General features: G+C 42.6%; 1 protein-coding gene across 11 annotated transcripts in view; it reads right to left on the reverse strand.

The window, feature by feature from the left end:
• The window catches only part of FHOD3 (formin homology 2 domain containing 3), a 590681-nt gene that overhangs the window by 287706 nt on the left and 290646 nt on the right, over nucleotides 1–12329 (reverse strand). For all 11 annotated transcript variants that reach the window (XM_075921655.1, XM_075921652.1, XM_025187260.2 and 8 more), the window contains one exon: nucleotides 9149–9216. In XM_075921655.1, coding sequence (XP_075777770.1) covers nucleotides 9149–9216 — 68 coding nt within the window. The remainder of the gene's footprint in view (nucleotides 1–9148; nucleotides 9217–12329) is intronic.

Genomic DNA, 12329 nt, shown 5'->3' on the forward strand with positions numbered 1-12329 from the left:
AACAGAAAGGGCTAGGAAGCAACTTCACCTACTGAAAGGTTTGTTTATAATTGGCCACTGCTGTATTTTTTGCATTTCGTTCTGAAGTATCTGATTATGATCAGTATATGGGATTAGACTGACTACTGGTCAGATTAATTATGGGTTCCTATTCATTTACGAGTTTATATAATTTATTATGAGTCTTTTATAATTCATGCAGACAAAATACACAAGAATCTCCTGCAAAGAACAAGCATGTAGGGAAGTGGGCAAGATGACCTAGGTTTGACTACTGTGATTTTATAACGAAGTGAAACATTATAAATAATTGAAAAGCAGCCTATTTAGAAAGAGGCAAGTCTTCAAGTCATCATTGTCAAGTCCAAGTCAAGTCTCGAGTCCCTACAGTTCAAGTCTCAAGTCAAGTCTCGAGTCCCTAAAGTCACTTTCGAGGCAAGTCCCAAGTCGAATCTCAAGTCTTCATTTAAAAATGTCAAGTCACTTTTGTACAAGCCATCAATATTGGCATTTTCGGACAATTTTTTCACCAAGTCGATTTAAGAAAATTAGCAAGTCTCAACTCAAATCTCAAGTCACAAACAATGAACCCGAGTCGAGTCTCAAGTCAAGTCACGTAGGCGACTTAAGTCAGACTCGAGTTCAAGTCATGGGACTCAAGTCAACAACTCTGGAAATAGGCTTCATCTTCCCCTACCTGTCAAAAAATGCTTGCTTTAGAGATGGAGAAGTAAAAATGCCTTATAACTGGCTGTGTCTACACAACCAAGTTTTGAAAACAAAACTTATATTGACCCCCAAAAGTCAACAACAAAAAAAAACATCCCAGAGGTTGTTCACACTAGCTCCCTCTGGGGATGTAAAATCCCAGTTAATCAATTAATGGATTAAACCTGAGGTTTATCTGATTAAGCAAAATCCCAGGGGGGACTGCTCCAGCTGCCAACTCCTAGGCCTCCCCCCTACCATGTGTGGTGTAGCCAGCTCCCAAACCCCATGGGGTAAGCCAGAGGCGGGGGTTTGCTCCTGGGTACCAGTTAACCAGTACCCGGTAAGCATCATCCAGTAAGGGTGATGCTCACTGGGTAACCTGTTACCTGGTTACCTATTCACATACCTAGCTCCCTCTGTTGACAGTTCATGTCTACACTGGAGGCACCATTATTGACAGTGTGAGCAATGAACTGTGGGCATATATCCCACAGTACGGTGATGTGCAAAGGCAGAGCTGATCTTGGAATTCCCTCCGCGTTCTCCCACAGCCTCCTCAGCTGCAGGGAGAGGAATCATGAGTAGTTCTGTGAGCAATCTGCGCTGAGGAATGTCAGAGCAGCACATCAGCCTGCAATCAGAGCTTTCTTGCACAAGAGTGTCCATACAGCGTGCATACTCTCTTGCGCAAAAGCACGTTGCTTTTGCGATGCACTTTGAGATCTGGAAACGCTTTTGCACAAGAAGTTTTTGCGCAAGAACTCTTCCACAAAAGGCTTCTTGCACAAAACCCCTGCACTGTAGACAAAGCCACTGAGTTTTAAAAACCTGTCTATATTCATCCAGGACCAGGTGGGTTATGCTTATTGCTTTTAATGTGTTATGCTTTCTTATTTCCCCTTTGTTGTTAACTTGCACATGCAGTAACTTTCTCTGTTTATAGCTAAGACAGTCCCAACAACCATTACAGGTAAACTGGTACAATTTTACTGCAAGTAAACAACTTATAACGGGAAGCTGCATTCTTGGCTCCCAGTGGCAAGAAAACTTGCCCTTAAAATATCACTGTCCTAGCGCATCATTGCAATGAGTCAACTTGCTAGTTATCAAACAGCAAATGCCAGCAAATTTCTTTCCCAGCCCTATAAACATCTCCAGAGTATGTCTGTTGCCAGCTAGTAAAACAGTCTGGCATTAATGTATTAAAAGACCAGATCACTTCTTTCCAAGTTGAAGACATTTCAAATATACATTGAACTATTGCTGCTTATGCATTTCCATCTTGGCATAAATGAATGGGCATCAAAATCTGCTGAAAAGTAAAACATTTTGTTACAGCCATTAATCCCGCATATCTAATTTCCCACCGCAAAATAGCACGTGAACAGCAGACTGTTCCAGGGACTAGAGTTTGAAATGCAGTACAGAAATATTGTCAAAAAGAGACACATGGAGTGTTTCTTGCATTACAATAGGTAATTTTCCATACAAATCCTCTCACCTTTTCACCACTCTTGGAGATAAACCACATCCACTCTGATTTAATTAGCAGTGATGCCACCCTCCCATCTCTGTATCCCGTTTCTTTTTCTTTCTTTTCTCTTCAGCATGTGAGGAAGTGAGTTGTAGCTTGTGAAAGCTTATGCCGTAATACTCTAATAAATGTATTAGTCTTTAAAGTGTCACCAGACTCTTCCTTGTTTTTGCTGAAACGGACTAATATGGCTACCTTTCTGAAAACAAATGTAAAAATCTGTCGGTGGGGGTTCTAATAAAAATGTATAACAAAATACTATTCTTGCTAACTGGCATATCCCTTCCTCCCCTCCTCCCACCCCCCAAAAAAGAAGGATGTTCTTTTAGTTATTTTAAACTGTTAGTAAATATGTATTTTTACATCTTATTTGGGATCAATGTGGCGGGTTTAATATTAATCATTAAAATCTTGGATGGGGAAATGAAGATTTGAATGGAATGGTTAAGTCTCAGAAAGTTGATAAAAGCTTACTAAATGATTAACATCTTGGGAGGGTTTTGCATTTCCACCTTAAAAAGGACAGACCAACATTTCATACTCATCACTCTTCAGGGGCACTGGGAAGTATGGTAGTCAGTGTTCCCTGTAAACTATGCACTTCTGCAGCACTCAGAAGAGATTCAAATGCCACCCAGCTGCTTAACCAGGTTTTTTGTTTCTACGTGTGGTGCACATTCACACATATCTTCGTGCACATACAAATATTTATTCCACATATGGATGGATGAGATTAGAATGAACATTAATTGTAGGGCCAAAGACTGAAGCACATGGCATGTCTCTATGCACACCTGGAAGTGGGAGGTGGCTCAGCATTGTACACCTACCCTCAGTACTGTCCTCAAAGCTCCCATTGCCCGGAAGCTGGCTAATGGGAGACATAGGGGGTGGTGCTATGGGTATGGGCAACACATGGAGACACACTCCCCTACTCCTGATGCCAACAGCAGCTGGCCATTTCCAGGAGCGGCGTGAGGCCATGACAGGCTGGCAAAAGCCTTGTGGTAAGAGCCTGTACCTCGCATCTCTCTACACCCCAAACCTCTGCCCCCCGGTCAGAACCCTCTTCTGCACCCAAACTCCTTCTTAGACCTCACATCCCTCACCCTCTCCTCCATGCCAACACTGCAGAAGTCTGGAGCTTCCTACTGCACTCAAACTCCATCCTAAACCCCGCATCCCCTCCAATAACATAATTGAAATGTGAGGCCTGTGACAATTTTCCAAAATTTGTGGAGTGCCTCCCCCCCCCCCCGTGAAAATTATTGCCCCCTACTAATATAGCTGCATCGCTCAGGGATGTGGATTTCTCACACTCTTAGAATAATGCAGTTATAGCAGCAAAAGTTTATAGTGTAGACCTGGCCGAGGTATCTCTGTGTTATCACACATACCTACCCCAAAATAACACTCAGACCAACAGCTTTTGGGAGGGTTCTCACACACCTTTTGTTTTAAGGTTAGGATTAAAATTTTATGTTTAAAATTAGGTGTGAACTCACCCTTCAATTAACCTGTCACCCTCAATGAGGTTTTAATCCAACCCATAGCAAGGTTTCACATAGCTCATAACAATACACATCCATTACAATCTGATTACTTTGTTTTTCAAAAAACGTTTACAGTGATCTGCTCCTAACATAGGTAAGCATTATATGTACTCCACTGTGAAGAGAAGTGACCCAAAAGTGCTGTTAAACTGTCCCTATATCTCTACACTGAAGACCAACACTTCATTCCGAAATCAAAGTTATGGATCACATTGAAGAAAATGGGAGTCTTGCCACTGACCTTACTGGTACCAAGATTTCATCCCAAGATTAGGTCTTGAATGAAAATGTAAGAATGGCTTTATGTTGTGACTCTTTCCCTTTCATTCTGTAGAGCTGACAGCTATTTCAGTCAAGAAGTATGTGAGAAAACATCTACAATGCCTCTTACTAATAAGGAATACCCATTAATGGGACAGTAACTTTTACAGTAGATCAAATAACACTGAATTCCAAAGGAGTGCAAGATAAACTACAGTGAACCCTCGTTTATCGCGGTAGATAGGTTCCAAACCCGACCGCGATAGATGAAAATCCGCGAAGTAGGATCCTCAAAGCCTCGGGGGAAGCCGGCCGGGGGGCATCCCAGGCGCGCCTGGGCTGCTCCCCCGCCGGAGCCCCTCCGCGGCTTCCCCGGAGGCTTTGAAAGCCGCGGAGGGGCTCCGGCGGGGGAGCAGCCCAGGCGCGCCTGGGATGCCCCCCCGCCGGCTTCCCCCGAGGCTTTGAAAGCCGCGGAGGGGCTCCGGCGGGGGAGCAGCCCAGGCGCGCCTGGGATGCCCCCCCGCCGGCTTCCCCGGAGGCTTTGAAAGCCGCGGAGGGGCTCCGGCGTGGGAGCAGCCCAGGCGCGCCTGGGATGCCCCCCCGCCGGCTTCCCCCGAGGCTTTTTAAAGTTTTGGTAAGGATCAATTTTATGTTCACAGTACAGTGAACCCTCGCTACTTCGCGGTTCGACCATCGCGGATTCACGTATATACATAATGTAATGAAAAAAGTCCGCGAAGTCGTGAATCCGCGATGGTCGAACCGCGAAGTAGCGAGGGTTCACTGTATACAGAAAACATACAAAATTAGTTGTTCTGTGCTACACTATTGTGATTTAAGTAGACATTAATATCTCATACTCAAAAACTTGTGTCTTCTACAGCGGTTGTATTTTTTTACTTGCTTGGAATTAAGACCTCAACCATTTAAAAATGTTAGTGCTGTTTTAATCCATAGCCAATAACACTGCCTAGGCCTAACCAAGGCTTTAGCTATGGATGTGGTATATCACTTTGGGTGATGCAACCTGTATTTTTTTTTTTTTTTGAGACCTGTCTTTTTCAAAGTTGGGTGAAAATGAACAAAGGAACTCTGACCTAACAGCTTTACAAGCAGGATAGGAAGCAAGGTTCTCTTTTCTATAATCAATCAAGAGTCCTTGCAAGAATTTTAGTTCATCAAGGGAAGATGTGGAGATCTGAGTTTAGAAGACTGTTCTGCATGGACAAACCCACAGAGCATACCACAAATGAGGCTCCCAAACTAAGTGTCTCTAAGGAGTCATCAATCATTCTTAGAAGAGTAGAAGAAGTATACTCTGTTTGCCTCATTGGTCTGAGGAAGAGGACCAATGAGGCAAACAGAGTATACTTCTTCTACTCTTCTAAGACTGATTGATGACTCCTTAGAGGCAGAAGAGTGTGACATTTGATTTAACTCATGGATAAAACTGTTTGCTCCTGTATATCTTCAAGTTAATTTTTTTCAGGAATCTGAGCTATCCCCTTTTAACATTTTTTTTAAAAGCCTCCACGGTTATATGATTAAGGAATTTGTGACAAAATAAGAAAATATATGTGCAGATTTTTACAAATGATTACGTATTATATGTATTTTAATGGAAAAAGTATATAACACTCTGCCGTTAGCCACTATCAATGCTTGCTTGCTTTTCATAAAACCTAATGCACGTGTGGATCAGCATTTCTTAGTCCTCGTTAGAGAGTGATATTTCAATTTTACAAATTGACGCTACTTCTGTTGTTGGTTCCTTCTTTTCCTTTTTAAGGAATGTATTTTTGTCTGACTTGTTACATTGAAAAAATACAATTAGCATAATTTTAAACTATGATCTGATCACCATTTTTAGTTTCTAACTTTCCAAATATGTTTATTTCTCCGAATATAACTTTCTTCAATTTTATTTTGACAAAAGCAAACCTCTTGCTCATTGTCTTATGATGTACTATACTAATTTTCTGTTTTAAGACCAGATTCTGATAACCTTCCTCATGCTGACTGCTACAATCCTTACTCCTCCATTTTTCCTACTGAAGTCAATATGAATATTTGTGCATATGAAGATAGTTAATCAATCACTTCAAAGGTACACTGTGACCGGGCGCCATGGCCCTGCACTTCAGAGACCCGTGCAGTGGCCTGGCAGGGAGGAAGGAAGGCGAAGGTGCCCGCATGCGCTACGTGCTCATACGCTGCGCAACAGCTGTGAAGAAGGGAGGTGAGAGAGGCCGCTGGCTGGAGAGGTGGCGAGAGGCTGAGCACAAGCACAGTGAGCCGCCAGGTGGCTAGGCAGCCAAGAAGGGCGGCACCCAGGCATGACGTAACACCAGGGGTGCCAGGATTTAAAAAGGGGAGGTTTTGTCGACATAGTCCCAGCGGATGGACCCTCCGATCTATTAAACATGACAGCGCAAAGACTAGTAAACTAAAGTTAAGGTCAAAGAGTGCAAATAAAATGTAGAGGGAAAAGCAAAACCTTTACAGACACCTTACCAAGACCTTGCTGAAAATAAAAACAATCAACAATACAGCTAGTTCTCCATAGGAATACAATTCACAGGTACTACAGGTATGGTTACACCATAGCCATTACAGTGAATGTTAATATTAATGTGAATATTCTTGCAAAGTAAAGCACTCATAAGAAGAGCCATACAGGGTCAGTCCAAAGGTTCATCTAGCCCAGCATTCAGTCTTCCAACAATGACTTATGCCAGGTTCCCCAGAGGGATGACAAAAAATAGGTGATTATCAAGTGATCCATCCCCTGTCACTCGTTCCCAGCTTCTGGCAAACAGAGGCTGGTACACCATTATTGTCCATACTGGCTAATGGAGCTATCCTCCATGAATTTATCTAGCTCTTTTTTTAACTCTATTAAAGTCCTGGTCTTCACAGCATCCTCTGGCAAAGAGTTCCACAGGTAGACTGTGCATTGTGTGAAGAAACACTTCCTTTTGTTTGTTTTAAACCTACTACCTATTAATTTCATTTGGTGACTCCTAGTTCTTGTGTTATGGGAACAAGTAAATGACTTTTCCTTATTCACTTTTTCTACACTAGTCATGATTTTATAGACCTCTGGCAAAAGCCTCAGAGGCACGGGACCCTGCCGCTGCTGCGGCTTTGCTCCCGGTGCCTCTGGTCTGCTGGGGACCATCTCCAGCAGACCAGGGACACCGGGAGCAAAGCTGGTGAGGCGGAGGGGCGCTGGGGTATAAGACGAAAACCTATCTTTTAACTAAAAAATTAGGGGGTCGTCTTATACACCCAGTCGCCTTATACGCCGGAAAATACAGTATTTTGTTGCCTGGTATAGCAGGGTGGTCACCCCATTTCAGGCATGAAAAAGGTTAAAATAGCCCTGGGAGAGGGCTGTAGACATACATATCTCATAGAGCTGGAAGGGACCTTGTGAGGTCATTGAGTCTAGTCCCCTGCCCTCACAACAAGACCAAGTACAGATTTGCCCCAGATCCCTAAATGGTCCCCTCAAGGATTGAACTCACAACCCTGGGTTTTAGCAGGCCAACGCTCAAACCACTTAGCTATCCCTCCAGCTATGGGACAATCATAAGAGGCCTTGTAGCAGCCTATCAGATCCCAGGAGGGCCATATAAAAGAGATGGCTGGCCAGGCTGAGCACATTCTCATTCTAGCCTTGGAGATAGAAGGAAACAGCTGCCTGCTAGCCAGGGTACCACACAGACAGAGCAGTATTGGGGAAAAGGCAGGGTGAGTAAGGGGAGTTCCAGCCTGAGTAAACCCAGGCTGAGGCCCAGTGACAGTAGTCTGGGGGATACTAGGGCTTCAGGGAGGCAGCCACGGCAGGCAAAGGCAGCAGGTCCACACCCCCTTGCCTATGATGAGTGGCCATTTCAGACTGCAGTCTGCCTCTGAGGTAAGAGGCTAGATAACAACTGGTAGTAGGGTCACTGAGGCAAGGTAGGTAGGGGAGGTTGGGGATCCCCTGAAGGGGAGGACCCCAGAGAGTGGGGGCACTGCTGTGAGGCAGTACCTGGAGGAAAGAGTGCTACAGTCTGGGAGGGACAAGGTGGTGGAGAATAACAGGTAAAAGTAGATGTGACACAAGCTGGAAAAGGGAACTCCAATGTGGAGCAGAGCTAATTCCCAGAGGGCTTGTTCGCACTACAGAGAAGACAGAAACTGCCACAGTCAATCTTCCAAGGTTCGAATTAGCAGTTCTAGTGAAGACACGCTAATTCGAACAGAGAGGGAGCTCCTGTCAGCGCCGGTAGTCCTGCTCCTCACGAGGAATAAGGGAAGTCAATGGGAGCGTGTGCTCCCCTTGATCTCCCGCTTTGTGGACAGCACCAAAACATGATTTAAGATACTTCTACTCAAGCTACGTAATTAATGTAGCTGGAGTTACACTTCTGCTCGAGCTACGTAATTAATGTAGCTGGAGTTGCATATCTTAAGTCATAGTTACAGTCTGTTTTGGACTTAAATATGTTGAGCAGTTGAGTATCCTCTGCAAATTTTGCCACCTCACTCAATACTTAGGAAATGCCAAAAATAAGGTTCCCTGTGCATTATGATTAGATGTGGTTGGAAATTTTCCAACTAAATAAGTTTTATTATTCATCAAATCAAAACCTATTTTGTGGGAACCAGTATTAACAGTTTTTTAGCTGTGCACAGTTTTGCAGGTCCAGGATGAAATGTATTGTCTAAACCACAGAATAGTTTATACTCCATTGGCGGGGGCTTTCACCTCAGATGTGGAATATCCAAGTACAAGTCCTTGCTTAGACCAGACTCCAAATGCAAGTTTCCTTCTCCCAGATGAATGCTCTAATTCTGACACTATTGGTTTTTCTGGGATGGGTCTCTCAACCTTTTTTTCTATTGGAGCTGGCTTGTTTTGAATAAATAATTAAATATTCATTGGAGAAGGGAGAATAACCTGAGTCTTTCACATAAATGTCCTGACCAACAGATCATAACATCAATGTGGGTTATTTTCAATTATTCCCTTACCAAAAGGATGAAATAAATGTCATATTGAATACCATGGAGATGCAGCAGTAATGTATTCACTTACCTGAAATATTTGTTTCAGAGAGAAAAGTGCCCGTCTCAGCTCCCGTCCATTGGAATTGTAGAGTTTTTCTAAAAAAGGAACAAGCAAAAAAATTCAACATTAACAAGACTTCCAAAATGGGACAGAGTGGAAAGGAGCAGGTGAGGAATGGTTGCAGTGTCCATTTATTTAGCTGAGTGTATTCCTCTCAGAATAGCCAATCTTTTTTTTTTCCACAGCTATAATACCCATCCATCAAACAGCACAAATAAAACAGTAAATTATTCATGGCCTGAATGAAATTTCCCAGAAGAATTTTAGGAAAGGTCAGTAGAAAATGAGGCTATGAGAATTCTTGAAGTGTAATCGGGTCTAACTTTCCTTTTAAAGATAAATTTAAAGCCTGTGAAAGATACTAGACTGACTTCCCAGCAGCTCCACTGCAAGCTTCCCCACACTGCCCTTCGAATGAGCCTCAATCCTGTCCTGGAAGAATCATTTTTAGGGAATGAAAGTGAACTTCAGTCCTCATGTCTATGCAATCTTTGACCATTGTTCTGTCATGACTAACCATCATGCTAATTAGTGCGAGCTTCATGATTTGGAAAAATCTAATGGAAAGTAGATTGAGGACATACATCTCCCTCAGATCCCTCATTTTATACAGTCTAACACCCAATGGTGGTAAGTGTAGGTCACTACCATTCTATCTACACTTGAACTAGTGACTTACAAGTAAAAGCATCTACATCCCCATTATCAGTCCTTGAGCCACTGAATCCCCGGATGTTCTCTTCCTGTGTCCTCATTTTTGTCCTGGGAATTCCTTTCAACTGCCATGTATTTGACGATACTTAATACCAGAAATATCTGGAGAGTTTGTACTGAGCATAATTCAAAACCATGTTCGTCTCCCTTAAAATATATTTCAGTTTCTCTCTCATTCTCCAGCTGTGTATAAAGACATAGAGCAGAAACATTATTTTCATCATTCAATAATAAAGCATATTATATGGGTTGTTCTTCCATTAATGTGTGGTAATAGAAAAATAATGAAAAGCGGGAAAAGTAATTAATTTTTAGATGGACTGAATTAATATTTTGTGAAGGCAATTAAACAAGAGAAGCTGACTTCTCTTTGCCACTCCCACATGGAATCTAGGGGTATGTCTAGACTACATCCTTCTGTCGCCAGAGGGATGTAAATTAGACATACCGAAATTGCTAATGAAGTGGGGATTTAAATATCCCACGTTTCATTAGAATAAAAATGGCCGCTGATTTTGCCAACATGGCACTTTGCCGGCAAAAAGCGGCAGTCTAGACGGGGATCGGTTGACAAGGAAAGCCTTTTCCCACCGATCCTGTAAACCGCATTGCACGAGGCATAAGGAATCGGTTGGAAAAGGCTTTCCTTGTCAACCGATCCCCATCTAGACTACCGCTTTTTGCTGGCAAAGTGCTGCATCGGCAAAAAGCGGCTGCCATTTTTATTCTAATGAAGCGTGAGATATTTAAATCCCCACTTAATTAGCAATTTTGGATCGTCTAATTTACATCCCTCTGGCGACAGAGGGATGTAGTCTAGACATACCCTAGGAATCTAGCCTTGCAAAGGATGTGTCTGAAGTATGCTCAACAGCTTTAAAGAAGCACTCAAAGGTGGAATCAAGGCTCAAATGACTGCAGACTGTGGATATTCCTATATGATCAGATAATGCACCATCAGCATCAAAAAAGAGTGTGCAACTGACTTAAATACATCTTCCCCCACCCCCAACTTCCCTTTGTATATTTATGTACTACACTAAATACTATACAACATTCAATAACCACATTTTGTTTTGCTTTCTGGAAAGGATGCAGAAACATTAGGCATTTGAGGATTTCTGACATTTTTGCTCAGAGACTTTTCATTTCCCATTAAATCTAAGAAACTTAATTTGAGAAGACCAGGGGGCTAATGTGATAAAACACCTTCTATTCCCAGTAGTCTCATCCAATCACACAAGTAAAACTCAAGTAGTTGTTTATAAGCCTCATAAAGCATTTTGGTCATCCCAAACTGCCTTTGGCTTTGAAGGCAGAATGTGTAGAACTGACCCAACTGTTACAGCTGTTAGAACCATTCCTTTTCCTTGTAGAGTTTATGGATTCCTGACAAAAACATCGGAGGAAGGGATTTCACTTACAACCACAAACTGCAATCTTTAATTATTCTGTCTTAAAAATATACTGGCATGCATAAGTGCATGACATTTATTGACATGAAAAAGAGGAGTCTTGTCAGGAAATCTTAAATAATAATATTAATTTTTAAGACCTTGTTTGTTGACCTTACATGCTATCCAGCACAAAACCATTTCTCTGTGAAATACATCTCCATCTGGCATTTGTTATAACTAATTTCCCTCCCTTCGTTTAAGTCACTGGTATAAGCAGGGTCTCTCTAAATGAGGCAATACAGCATCCTGATTAAAAGAGACACCGCGTCTTGTAATGTTGGCAACTTTGTAAATAAATATCAATATTTTAAACAATGGCATCCGTTGGCCCATCCTTACAAGAGAATAACTGTGGCTGCAGACTGGGATAAATAATCAACAGTTGTTACTATATTGCAATGGTGGTATGCCTCCATTGGTACATGATGTTTTTGGTACTTATCTGAGAACTATTAAGTTGAACTATTACCCTTCTTTTGTTTTCTCATCCATCTTGTAGTGACTGCACTAGGCAGTTTAATCAACTGTTGTCACTAGATGGCACTTATTATTTCTTTAAGGGAGAGGAAGCACTATTCTTAGGGGTCTGCTTGGGCCCAGTTTTAAAGTTTGCCATGAAACCAACTAGACCATAGCCAATATAAACAAGAACCACGCCCAAGAATGTAAGGTTGTTTTCATTCCTGACCCAAGGAAAAAAAGAAAGAAGAAACAACTCTCCTGGTTAAAACTGCAAACAGTAGAGTAAGGGACAGCCGAACTCAGCAAGAAGGGGAGAGAAAGATAGCACATCATGCAATGGGAATACTGTGGGGCAGCACCCAGGAATGGGCTGTGCAGCAGGAACAAGGTTGAGTAGGAACCCAAAGCCAGGAACAATGGCAAAATGGGGGCTGAGGTCAGTGTTCGCTGTAAGTTGGGCACTTGCGCAGCCACTCAGGAGAAATTCTCTTGTCACCCAGCTGACACGCACCCAG

Source organism: Pelodiscus sinensis, chromosome 2 (assembly GCF_049634645.1).
Source record: "Pelodiscus sinensis isolate JC-2024 chromosome 2, ASM4963464v1, whole genome shotgun sequence".
Lineage (NCBI taxonomy): Eukaryota > Metazoa > Chordata > Testudines > Trionychidae > Pelodiscus > Pelodiscus sinensis.